The sequence below is a fragment of the Equus przewalskii genome, chromosome 16 (genome assembly GCF_037783145.1).
Source record: "Equus przewalskii isolate Varuska chromosome 16, EquPr2, whole genome shotgun sequence".
Lineage (NCBI taxonomy): Eukaryota > Metazoa > Chordata > Mammalia > Perissodactyla > Equidae > Equus > Equus przewalskii.
Genome location: NC_091846.1, coordinates 48,809,284 through 48,822,987, shown reverse-complemented (window position 1 = coordinate 48,822,987; position 13,704 = coordinate 48,809,284). Strand labels below are relative to the sequence as shown.

General features: G+C 36.7%; 1 protein-coding gene across 20 annotated transcripts in view; it reads right to left on the bottom strand.

Annotated features, from left to right (window-relative positions):
* Nucleotides 1-13,704, bottom strand: part of LMO7 (LIM domain 7) — a 189,780-nt gene that overhangs the window by 111,578 nt on the left and 64,498 nt on the right. For all 20 annotated transcript variants that reach the window (XM_070578896.1, XM_070578897.1, XM_070578900.1 and 17 more), the window contains one exon: nt 11,912-11,982. In XM_070578896.1, the coding sequence (XP_070434997.1) occupies nt 11,912-11,982 (71 nt within the window). The remainder of the gene's footprint in view (nt 1-11,911; nt 11,983-13,704) is intronic.

Here is a 13,704-nt window from a genome sequence, read left to right as displayed (position 1 = left end):
GAGTACAATTTTTGGTTCTAAATCTAGATTGTTGTGAATTCTATTTTTTTGTTGTTCACTGACACAGTGCCAGGCCATACAGCAATTTAATACTATAATAATAATTTTCTATTAATGCTAGCTTGGTTAATTAATCATTAATTACAGCCCAAAAACATTAACTTGAAAGAATGATTTTCCTATTTAATAATCCATCCACAAAAAACAACTCTTAATTCTGTAACAGAGTTCCAAAAGCAAGCAAGCAAAGGAGAGAGAATCAAACTTTCTTAATTTACTGGTCTCCTCTTCACAATGGGCGATAGAAAAAATATCTGACACTTGTGGAATGTCACTCCTTCAACATTCCAGAGATTTATATATACACTTGAGTGTGCTAAAAATAAGAGACAAAAGTCTCAATTTAATAACCTTCAGAATGTTGCTCAACAGGATTCAAAATTACAAAATGGTGGCTTATGAAGATTTAGTGTGAGGAACAAAAGATGTTTTTCTGTTTTGAGAAGTTTCTTCACACAAAGACCTTTAGACAATACAGATAATAAAACCATCCCCTGGAACTTAAGCATTTGCTAGAGCTGTTACCCCTTGATTCCTAATTTCTGATTCGTGTACTGAAAGTCATGTAGGACGGCAGGCTCTCTCACTTCATGGCCTCATTATTTTTCTTTACTCACTAGCTGAGGAACTAGAAAAAGAACTGAGCAGATTTATAAGAAATGACACTTCCAAATTAATTGTTCTAGTTCTTCCCTATTACCAGGTATTTCTTTAATTCTATTACCAGTCGCATTCTTGCAATGCATAGAAGAATAAGTGAAACATGACTTAGGAACATAATTCTGGCATAGTTTAAATCAGGAAATTAGTAACAGTTGTTGACCACTAGCATGGCAGTGACTTTCCTATAGTAATCTGGATCTTAAAATGTAATCTTTCAGTAATGTAAAAAATCAGAGACCAATATGAGCTGGGGCAACTTATAAAATGTCAGGAAAGTCTGGCATCTGTTGTCCTTATTAGAGGAAGAGTATCATAAATTCCTCCTCCACCCATTTGAGTCACTGGTGACTCTGACTGGATCATTCAATTTGCCTGTTTACTTCATTTATCATTTTTGTACTACAGCATTAGTAATATCAAGAACCATTTTTTTTTTAAAAGATTTTATTTTTTTCCTTTTTCTCCCCAAAGCCCCCCGGTACATAGTTGTATATTCCTAGTTGTGAGTCCTTCTAGTTGTGGCATGTGGACGCCACCTCAGCACGGCCTGATGAGCGGTGCCATGTCCGCGCCCAGGATTCGAACCGGTGAAATCCTGGGCCGCTGCAGCGGAGCGCACAAACTTAACCACTCGGCCACAGGGCTGGCCCGAAGAACACTTTTTTTTTTAAACAGTTTCTGGAATGGATAATAACACAGCCTACTCTCAATTAAGTCAGCCAAAGGAAGTAAGGGATAGAGGTAAAGGAAACAGCATGGTTAAATGATGTCTCCCAATGATGAGTTAATAGACTCCTCCCTATCAAAAGGTTGCAGACCCATTACTTAGAAACAACATACACACAGTGGATTGGCGTCCTTCTCCACTCTTGAGCCTCCTGGTACCTGTACAAACAGGGAAATAGCCACAAGGAAAAACAACACTCTGGATAACACATAAACTTACCCTCTAAAAAGTCATGTCACTAGAGGACAATACCATTTTATTTTGTCAATAGTAAAATGGCATTAGTTCTATGCACTAAAACATGGAGAAAATGCACATATAGTTTTGGCAAACACTGAACAGCTAATAAAATTATTAATCATGAATAATTATTTTAACATACAGTTACAGGAAGTACTTTTAGGATATTTCTTCCAGGGAGGAAAATAGGTTATAGAAAATCTAATCTGTGAAATTTAAGTATATCTAAAGGAATAGGGGCATAGTCTTAGGTCCAATAAAATACAAGTGCCATACAAGAGAGATACCCCTCTCTTACAAATAAAACTTCTTTGCATAATAACGTGCTCTTCAATTACACATGTGGAATTCCTAAAGGCAACACTGACTTCAGGTCACTGGCTCTATACAGAAATCATGTAATATTATAACCTTCCGGATGCTTCTGTGCCCAAGGAACTAGAGGCAGTCAAGGGGCCATTTCATCTGTCTGCATCCCCATGTCCCATCCGTCTAACTCTATGTAGAAATACACCTCTGCTCCCCCGTGCCTTCCCTCAGACCATGGCACGAACCTGGGCATGTGCTTTGTTAGCACATTAGAGGTTTGCTCTCTTGGTAAGACTAAAACCAGAACAGAAAACACTGGTCATTTCATCTCTCCCATGGTAGAACATTCCTCTTCAGCTCATCCCTCCGGTTGTAATCTACTTCCTTTTCTCCTCCTCCCAAAAATATACTGTCCACTCTCTTCAAAGGAGTTGAGTTACACAACAGATACTAGAAAGTGGCCCTTGTTCAGAAACTTTGTCACCAGTGAATATGACCTGACTTTAAATATAACTCAGGTGACACTCCAAGAAAACCATAAATAAAGCTCAATATGATGTCTGGCTCATCATGAAAGGTTTTAATGAGAACGAGAATTTGATGCTCTGTCTCTTAGTCTCCAGAAACTAGCTCCAAATGCCAAACCTCATCTTCCCCTTTATCAGAAAGCTCTTCAGCAGAGGTAGAAAATTTAGGGACACCTTTCAATTTCCTATTTCCAAGGATTTCTCCAAATGTACCAGAGAGACTGACACTGAAGAGCATAGCAATACACAGAAAGGAAACTTTTTAACCCATGAATTATTTGGTTAGCCATTCACACATACATATTTCTAATATCTTTCTGTTGACTACATTTTCTAAATATGGATCCCCACATTAAACTCTTCCTATTAGTAACTAAATGGTTTTTAAAGGCATAATAAAGATATTATACATTTCCTTACAAATTAAAGAGCAATGATTTTGTTTTATCTGTTATTTGGCAGTTATTCATTTGCCTATTTTCTTCTAGATGCAAATTCTGCATAACAAACTTTTAAATGCTTACTAAAGACAAAAGACTGTGCTAGGATCAGCCACGGAGCAACCAGACAGCGAAGCTGCTCAATGCAAGGATATCCTTTCATTCCAAACAGCATCTCCTAGCACTTGGTGAGGTACCAGGCATGTAGTCGGTGCTTTAAAAACATTTGCTAATTAGACTATTGGTGGTAAGCATGATGCTGCCTATACAGAAACTGATATATAATAATGTACACCTGAAATTGCACAATGTTGTAAACCAATAGGATCTCAAAGAAATAACTGAAAACAAATTTTTTGCTAAAATCCACTGCCTCACTTTTAATGTAGAAATTTTCCTGTGAATGATTCAAAACTTCTATCTTCTTCATAAAAATAAATTTAGAAAACCTTACTTTTAGTTTCACTCAGATGCTAAAAATTTTTTTTGCATTTCCCAACAAGGACACGTCCCCTGTTATTTATTCTGTTGCCAGACAAGTCAAACCTTAATGTTCTTTCCTAATTGTCAAATGTTAATCAAGAGAGTAAACTCTCTATCAGATATATTAATTTGGACTGGTTACCATAAGTAAATTGCTTACTAAAATTTTTAATTAATTACCTCCATCTAAATTCATATTTTAAAAATAAAAACCACATTGAGTAGTTAGTGATCACATTTCCATGAGTAAAGCAATAAGCATATATAATTTAAAATTTTAAAGTTGAAAAGCATTCAATATAAATAGGATCGCTTTAGTATTCTACAGGTAGTAAAATTAACATAAGGTTAATTTCTAGAATTCCTGTGATAGTAATTTTGAATACTCCTCAATTAGGACACAACACAAATAAATAGTTAACAATACATGCTAAGATGGGAAAGTGTGTGAAACAGTGACATCAGTACCAATGTAATTGATAATCATCATTTTATTATGAAAGGACTTTCTTATTTAGCCTCAGTGTAATGCCCGAAGCATCCTGTAGTAAATCTAGCAAAGCTTGACTGGTCTGATAGCAGATTCCCTTTATTCTCAGCAACCTCAATAGTTACAGCACTAATGGATCTCTCTGAAGAACAGGACATTTCTCAATTCCACATCAATAGCAAAAAGCATCTAGCAGGAGGACTCTGGGTTCCTGTCTTGGTTCTGCTGTTTACTATTAAGTAACATCACTAAGTTCCTCTCCTTGCCTTCACGTACATAAGAGTGATATGTCGTTCTCTGACAGTTGGACTTAGGTTCTCTCCAATTTTTGCCACTGTAGAAATGCTCTAATGCAGGTCTCTATGCATATCTTTGTCCATGCTTCTTATTGTTTCTTATATTCTATTTCTAGAGATAAAATCATCAGTGTCAAGCTCTTGATACTTGTCTGGAAAGGAATGTGGCAATATGAACCAATTTCCTTTTGCACCAGCAGCCAGCATTCCCATGCCTCCCTCATGGCACAATAGCGTCAGTGACCTACTACACAATCTTCCACAGTGCTACAGCCTTTATAACCACCACTCTAAGGGATGTAAAAAATTTCACCAATATCACATTTTAGATAGGTGTTGTTTTTAATATTTTCCACTATGAAGAGGCTTTATACATATGTTCTTCCCCATTTTGTAGTCCTTGCTTAGATCCCCAAAAGAAGGATTATTGGGAAATGTTGTGTAATTTTTATGATAAACATATATTTATATTAATAAATAAACTAGCATAGAATTACTTGATAGATATTGCCAAATTGCTTTTCAAAGCTGACCCAGCTTATATTTAATTGGTCATTTTGAGACTACTATATACCATTTTGTCACAATATGGCCATCATTTTTTAAGAGATTTTTAAATTATTTACTAGTTGCAATTAAAAAATAATATCTAGTTTTAGCATAATTATTTCTTACTAATGAAAGTGAATATTTTACTATATAATTACAGTAGTATTTCTTCATTTGTCAAGTGTTTGATCATATCCTTTGCTCGTTTGCCTATTAAGGTTTTCAAATGTGTATCTTACCAATTTATTTGAACTATAGATAACATTTAAGTCATCTTTGCTTAGAATATTTTTCTCAGAATGTTATTTGCCAAAAAAATCTATTTATATATAGATTCAAATCTATTTTTCTCTGTGTTTTTTTCCTGTTCTTTCAAAGCTTAGAATTTTAAACTGCCACGAAAGATTTTTTAACTTTTTAATTTTATTGTTTCAGCTTTTTATTATTTTAATCTAGGCTACATTCTGGTATACAGTTAGCTTGTAAATTAATTTTTAGCTAATTATTGATCCCAATACAATGAATTGAATGACTCATTTCTTTCCCATTTTCTCTTACCTCCTTTATCACAAATTCCTATGTATAAGAATGTATTTTGGGGGGCCGGCCTGGTGGCATAGTGGTTGGGTTTGCACACTCCGCTTCAGCAGCCCAGGGTCCGCAGGTTCAGATCCTGGGCATGGACCTATGCACCATTCATCCAGCCATACTGTGGCAGCATCCCACATACAAAATAGAGGAGGATTGGGACGGATGTTAGCTCAGCAACAATCTTCCTCAAGCAAAAAGAGGAAGATTGGCAATAGATGTTAGCTTAGGGCCAATCTTCCTCACCAAAAACAATAACAACAACAACTAAAGAATGTATTTTTGGGGCCAGCTCTGATGGTCTAGTGCTTAAAGGTCCGAGCCCTCTGCCTCAGTGCCCTGGGTTCATTTCCTGGTTGTGGAACCACACCACCTGTCTGTCAGCTGCCATGCTGTGGCAGCAGTTTGCATAGAGGAACTAGAGAGACTTACAACGAGGATACACAACCTCGCACTGGGGCTTTGGAGAGAAGGACAAGAAGAAAAAAAAAAGAATCTATTGTGAACCTTGCTATTCTATAATTTTTAATTACCATGTTTTGCCATGTTTGCCATGTGTTCTAAGATTGGGATGGGCTCATTCCACAGAAATTTTTAGTTTTAGAATTTTTTCTATTCTCATCTGTTTATTCTTCCATATGAATGTTAAAATAATATTTACTCTAAGAAAAGTCTGACTAGATTTACCCTGGATATTGGATTAAAATTATAAATTAATTGACATTACCCTATATAGAAATATAGCTTATCATTCCACTTCTTAAATCTTATAGCTTACCATCACATTTTCAACATACAAAATAAAAGTCTCACACATCTCATTATAGTAAACAGTGTTCTAATCTTTGTCACTGTAATGGGGCCAGCCTGGTGGCATAACGGTTAAGTTTGCACGCTCTGCTTTGGCAGCCCGGGGTTCACCAGTTCAGATCCCGGGTGTGGACCTACACACCACTTATCATGCCATGCTGTGGCAGGCGTCCCACATATAAAATAGAGGAAGATGGGCACAGATGTTGGCTCAGGGCCAATCTTCCTCAAAATAATAAAATAAATTAAATTAAAAAATAAACTTTGTCAGTATAACTTTTACCCCTTATACCTCATCTAATTTTGACTGATGATTGTTGATATATAAAAATTCTCTCATATAAGGCAATTAATCTACTTTTAATTGATGTGATACCATTATGTATTTGTCCTTTTTACAATATTCATTCCTATTATTTAATTTACTTCTCATTGCACTGACCAGAATTCTCATACCTTCACCATTTCATGGCCTACACACTGTTTTCCATGGGCTACCTGAGAGCCTTCATTACATCAAAAACCTACTTCAGTAACAACCTCCTGTTGATCAACTTTAATATAAATTGCTTATATCCCATACATTTACCACATATATTGCTCATTTTTATTTTCAGTAGACCATCATTTCATTATTTCTCAGAGGACCTATCATTGAAATGTTGTATGGTCTCCTCTTAGTAATTTATATTTAGGGTGAGAAAGCCCTATAGACGGTACATGCAGGTTCATGAAACAGGACTGAAGCTTTTTACCTTCAAGTTTGAGGCCACAATATAAAAAACCTCTGCAAAATTCACAATGAGTCCGTATATTTTGACTATCATTACAGAAGCGAATTTTTATTTTATTTTTTATTTTATTTTATTTTTTAAAGATTGGCACCTGTGCTAACATCTGTTGCCAATCCATTTTTTTTCTTCTCCCCAATGCCCCCCGGTACATAGTTATATATTGTACTTGTGAGTGCCTCTGGTTTTGCTATGTGGGACACTGCCTCAGCATGGCTCGATGAGCGGTGCCATGTCCGTGCCCAGGATCGAAACCGATGAAACCCTGAGCCACTGAAGCAGACGGCGCAAACTTAATCTCTCGGCCACAGGGCTGGCCCCAAGAAGTGAATTTTTAAATTGATGTTTGCCAAGCTGACCTTCAACTTGATATACTACTTTTTAAAAAAAAATATTTTACTATATTTAGATACAAAATTACAGAAAAAACTGACTGTGAAGCTTAAAAAGAAAGCATACAGTTGGCAACCATAATATACTGCCGTGAACAGAAAGCAGTTTAAAATTTTCAAATAATCTTTATGAACTTGAATACTTGCATCTTTGTTTGCCTACTACTGGATTATCAAATAATATGGAAACTTCAAAGTGTATATTACCTTAAGTGAAGAAAAATAGTTTTTAATCAGTCAAATTTCAAATGGTTATCACAGGGATGAAGTCAATAAACAGTGCTGGCCTGCTGGAGAGTGGTATAGAAGCAGTTGTCCTCAGGAAATTCTAAACTAGAAAGAGCTCTAAGAAAAAAAGCCTTCACGCTACAGAAGGGCCTCTGGGCTGAAATTCACACGGAGCATTGCACTGAAGCCTCAAGGGCGCCCTGCTGTCACTCTATCCAAGGACAGAGCTGTCTTGCATGAAAGAGAACTGACAAAGTTCTTAATCTTGTCTGATGTCTTAAAACAATCACCTGAGTATCCCATAGGAAATTAACAGGAGCATTTCTTTTAATAATTCTTTTCTGCTTCTACTGAATACATCTTTAACAGAAATATTCTGCTACTTTTAGGTTGATGGTATAGTGGTCACACGGCAGATAGAAAAAGAAACAGGGTTTCTCAAACCAAATAGGTGAACTTATTGCTCCACTCTTTCCGAGCTGCAAGCCATGGAAAAGAAGCCCTGGTGACAGTGTGAGAAGACTTTTCTCAATAACATGAGCCACAAGTTCAAGATGGCATAAACCTTTGATGCACAGCTGACATGAGACAGAGCAAACACTTGGCATTATTCCAACCATGGGAATTACAGACTGACTAATCAGAGACACACCCAGTAGGATTATCTTCAAATACATCTTCTTACTTCATAAGGAAAAGAATGTTTTCATTTGAATATTTCCAAGATTGCTATCATCCGATGAGTAACTGTGAAATTACTAACTCATATCACTAGCTGGATATGCCTCAACTAAATATGTTTAGAGAAGAGAAAAAATTCTGCTAGAACCACAGAGCAAGACAGGATTGCGGATATTTATGAAGGGGGAAAACATATACTTTTAAAATATATAGTAAGGTAGCCCTCAAGAATACTAATAAATGCTGAAGATTAATGAATATTATTAATAAAATTCATAGATAATTATAACATGGAGCTGAAACCACCTTATAGACTCTTGTCAATCCTTTTACTAATTAGAAAAAGAAAAAAATTAGATTTTGTTACCATCTCACTATTTAGTAAAGCCAAGAGAAATTACGCGTCTAAAGTATACAGTGAAAGAATTCCTATAACAGATTTTAACCAGGAGTATTCTTTAGCCTTCAACTACAGTCCACCAAACTAAATGATACTAAAATAATGAACAGAAGATACTAACTTCAACAGTCAATCAGATTAAAAGGCAATGAACGCACATAACTATCATCTTTACTCAGATGTATATCTTGTCTGAAACTTCAGCACAGAGTTTGTACCCAATTTAGACTATCTGAAATGTCAGTACACTGCCAGCTGGGTGACAGCTATAATAAGCTCACTTCCTCCAAATCTTGACTTTGATATTTCAGAATGCCAGTTCAAAGAGGATAAACGACTAGTAAAGGATAAAAGATCGCTGAAATTACTAGGCAAAATAATAAGAAAATTCCTTAATGGGGATAATGAAGTAAGATGCCTAGAGATTTTTCATAGGCAACAAGCAGACTCTATATTTCACTAGAATCGGTAATTTTTCTGGCAGTGAACCAAAAAGAAGTCAGCCTTTTCCTGTAAGAAAATGAATTCAGATTTTTAAAATAGCCTCACCATTTTTCAGCTAAAATTTGAGATGTCTTATGGGTAAAAGATTCTCAAAGACAGAATGCTTACTATAATTCCCATTAATTTAGAATTCAAGGCTTATAATAGCAGGCTTCTGAACAGCTGATTTGGCTTTCCTCGTGGGCATTCTAACTCAGGTGGACGTGATCACATAGTGGTGCCTGCTTCATCATTCGGTAGCCCAACCAGCTAGGCTTTCTTTGGTTATACACAGATCTATTCAGAATGCAGTTACGTGGACTTTTTTCCCCAGCACTACACCTTTTATTTTAATATGCCTTCATTAACCAGTGGCTGTAAAGAATGTGATGCACAATTAAGAGAAATATTTTTTTTAATACAAACATCACGCCGTATTTTGCTGTCCCACCATAAACTACAACTGCTGATTAATGCAGTTTAATATTTACTTATGCTACTTTCGGGAAACATTCATTTAAAGAACACTGGGTACTAAATAGATGGATTAGACTTACCTGGTAATGCACCAAACTCCAAACTAACGTTATTTCAACTAGGAAACAATCTAAGAATGAGCTTTTAGAAGTTTGTAAATTAAAGTGACTTTTTAAAAAATCCATTTACTCCTAAACATGCATCCAAATGTTTGCCATGACCAAGGCACAACTTGTATATTTATTCTAACAGTATTGCTTGTGGTCAAAACATTTTTCATCAACTTCGAATACCCTCACTGGTAACAATATGCTCACCCTTTTAGGTTGGGTATAGTTTTTGGAAATCACCTCAAATCGTTCAGAGCCCAGACTGGGACGTAAATTGCATTTAACATAAAAAAACTGTGTCATTATCAAATATGTCTAATGGCCCAGTTATGGAGGTGATGCCAAAAACAGAGGGATCTCTAAAAATGTTTTCAGCAATAGTTCATTACTGGAAATATTTAACCACAAAGTCACCTCTTTGAAAAGACCATCTATTTGGGCTATTATGCTCAGCTATGTCTAAAAACAGCTCTGTGCTTCATAGGCATGCTTCCTGCATAAACCCACCTACCTCCTAGCCTGACGTGTGAGGCTTACAATTGACATCAAAGTTATTTTGCTGCAAACCTCTAAATCGTCCATACTCCTAGCTAAGATAGCTTTCACATCACATACATCTTTCCAGCAGTTATTGTTTCCCCTCCATCTTCTGAACACATTAGAACACACTTAAATCATATAGTTTTCAAATCAAGGTAAAGTACTTTCCTATCAGTGACCAAGGGGGCTGATCACATGGCCTACTAAAATAGTTTAAATACTATTTGGCAAGGATGATTCTGAATGTGACATCAGAAGAGGACACGAAATATCCCTGAAGCTTTACTGTGGCCCTTCTTCATACGCCTGTCCTCCTATATATTAGGTGGAACCACATGAAATGAACATTTCTGTAGGTCACAGATGGTTGAATATGGACAACTCCATATGGTTCAACTTAGTAATATTACTTTAAGACAAGGAAGTTTTAACACCAGCAACAGAGCTGATGAGATGTAGACCATTATCTATACGGCCATATTTCTAGCAACAACTTGTATTTATACAAAGTTTGATACTGTATAAAAACCTTAATATATACATATATATGTGTATGTGTATATATATATATGTCATGGAACTTTGCAACCCTGTGAATTAGGGAGATCAGATACCCTGATCTCCACTTTACAGATGAGAAAATAAGGCTCAGATATTTGCTCAAATGTCCAAAAGTAATGGAGCAAGGAATTAAACCTAGGCCCTTTGACTCCTGATCTTTGCTGCAAATAACTTCCTTTAAAAGGATAATCAAAATCATCTAAGTACTAGCACATACACTCCCAGTGCTTACACGTGGACAGATTCCATAAATACCTACGAGATAAGTATCCAGATTGGAATACTTAAGTGCTTTAAAAAATGTGGGTGCGTACTCAAGTACATTCTTATAATTTATTTGCTCACTTCCACAGCCTGCACCCTCACCCAGGACTTCATCCTCACATCCCATCAGGCCTGCCTGCCCCTCACCCCGAAGGTCACATACCTGGCTAACTGTACCATGGATCCATCAGGGAATAAAACATTACACTAAACATACAATGTCGGCCTCATTCCACCAATCACGGCACCAGCCTATTTTACTTGTAATACCCAAAGCTTGGGATGTGATTCTCGAAAGTAGCATACTAATGGAATGACCACCCATGACTCAAGTTGATTGTGGTAATGTAATGATTCCACTTAAAGTTTAAAAGAAAAATTTGCTCCAGCCTAAATTTATCCTACAATCATCACTATTTATTGATGAAGAAAAACAGTTTTACGTTAACTTCTAAACCAGGTAAATCCATACATCAGAATATTCAGACTAAGTAATAGCTGGTGAAATGAAATAAGGCTTCCACTACCCACCCCTACTGGCAATAATAGAATCTTTCTTATTTACTAATTAAAAATAATATATATTTCACCCATGCTATCTTTAGATACAGAGACTGATAACCCCTCCTGCTGTCTGGTACTGTGGGGGTGTCAATTTGCAGGATCAAATCTCACTTGTGACCAAGAAAACATATCTGTGACGATGGTGGCCATAGGGTGGGGGGAGTGAAGACACCTCATAACACACACGCAACATACATCTTTGCTTTCAAGTTATTTTTTAAATGCTTTAAATACTTACTCACACAACAGAACACCATTCTCTAGAGAGGCTCGAAAATCCTTTGTTTCAAAATTCTTCTCTGTTACTGCCTGAAAGACAGATTTGGATATTAATTTTCTCTTAATCAGGGATAACACACAAGTCAAATTGAGTATTAATTAATATGCATTTAATGTTATACTTGAAGAATGTACATATTACCAAAAGTTGTTCCATACTGGAAATGACCTACAGTTCTATGTGACAAAGAAAGAGGCTACCTATCTTAGTATGAACAAATATAAATAGAAAAAAAAAGCCCACAATGATAATTTTCTGTAATTTAACAATTTTACAGATGATAAACAAAAGTTAGCAGCTCAATTTCCAACATATTTTCTATAAAAATCTTATGACTGATCTATTCTACTAAGGGTAAATAAAAGCAGGTTAAGATATAAACTTGAAATACCAACTATATATGCACATCATTAATTTCAACTCCATCCTTAAATTCCTCATTTCATTACAAAGCTAAATAGCAGAGGGCATGACTCTCCTTACAGTTATTCATGTAACAGCCCTGATTTGTGCAAAGAGCTATTTACTGAAACATCCTCAGGAGAAGACTATTAAATCTTGACACAGAGAAACAAAAGACAGAGAGGAAAGATGGTACGTATTTTAAGCAGACAATTCCCCCACTTAAGTTTACTACGTATGAACAGGACACCTACGGTTACCCCCACCAATGTTCTTAGTGAAATCTCTAGAAAAATATCTAGAGATGTTGTCTCTCCAGGGTGAAGTGGTTGGGAGGGAAGGAGATTCCACAGGGGAAGAAACAGCAGAGAAAATGGAAGCCAGAGCAGGAAAAAGCTGCCCCAAGAACAACTCCTGGGGCTGGGTCCCCAGCTAAGGGTGTGCAACAGCTGCCCTAAAGATGCACCCACCAGCTGTGAGCAGGAGTCCTTGCTCCACTTGCCCCTTCAGAAAGAAAATATGTTTTTGGACACCTGATTTGAGAAATCACTAATCTTAAATCCTCAATCAGCTCCAGGGCTCCTGCTGTCCTGCCTCACCACTGCTGGCACTGTAGTCTCCCCAGAATCCCTGTGTCTTCTCGCCTTTCCACGATGCCCAACAGTGCTACAGCTAGACATAAGACCGGCTAACTGACAAAGCAATGGTTACTTTTAGAATTAAACTTAGTTTCTCATAAGGTAGTTCTATAAATTTGGACAGGAGCTTGGCCCAGGAGGTGACACACTCAAATGCAGGAAGAAATAGAAGGCCCTTTCCTATACATGCATTAATCTATAGAAGAGCTGCATGAATTAAACATGTGCTGGGTGTCTCTGATACAGGTACCCGGATACTGGACGGAGATCTTAAAAAAAAAAAAAAAAAAAAAGGAAGACAGTTCTTCCCTCAAGGAGCTCACAGCCAGAGAAGTAAAACATAAAGTTTAAAAGCACAGTAAAATATAACCAAACAGAATGGTGCATCCCTTTGGGGGCAGTCGTGAGCGGTGCACAGATTATGCCAGGTAACCTGTGCAGCACAAACTCTTTTGTATTTTCCCCAAACAGATCCAAAACAAACTCCAGGGGAGCAGTGAACCCAACTGGTGAAAACATGGTAACATCTCATTTATCCCGGAACTCCTACCCAAAGGCAAAAAGCATGAAAAAGCCCCAGGAACACCCAAAACAGACGTCAAAGTCCATTCTCTCTAGTCAGAGGAACACCCTTCAGAGCCACCAACACTAATCAGCCACCAGTGAAACAATCTGGCAAAATCAACGTAGGTTAGAAGCAGTGATTCAGAA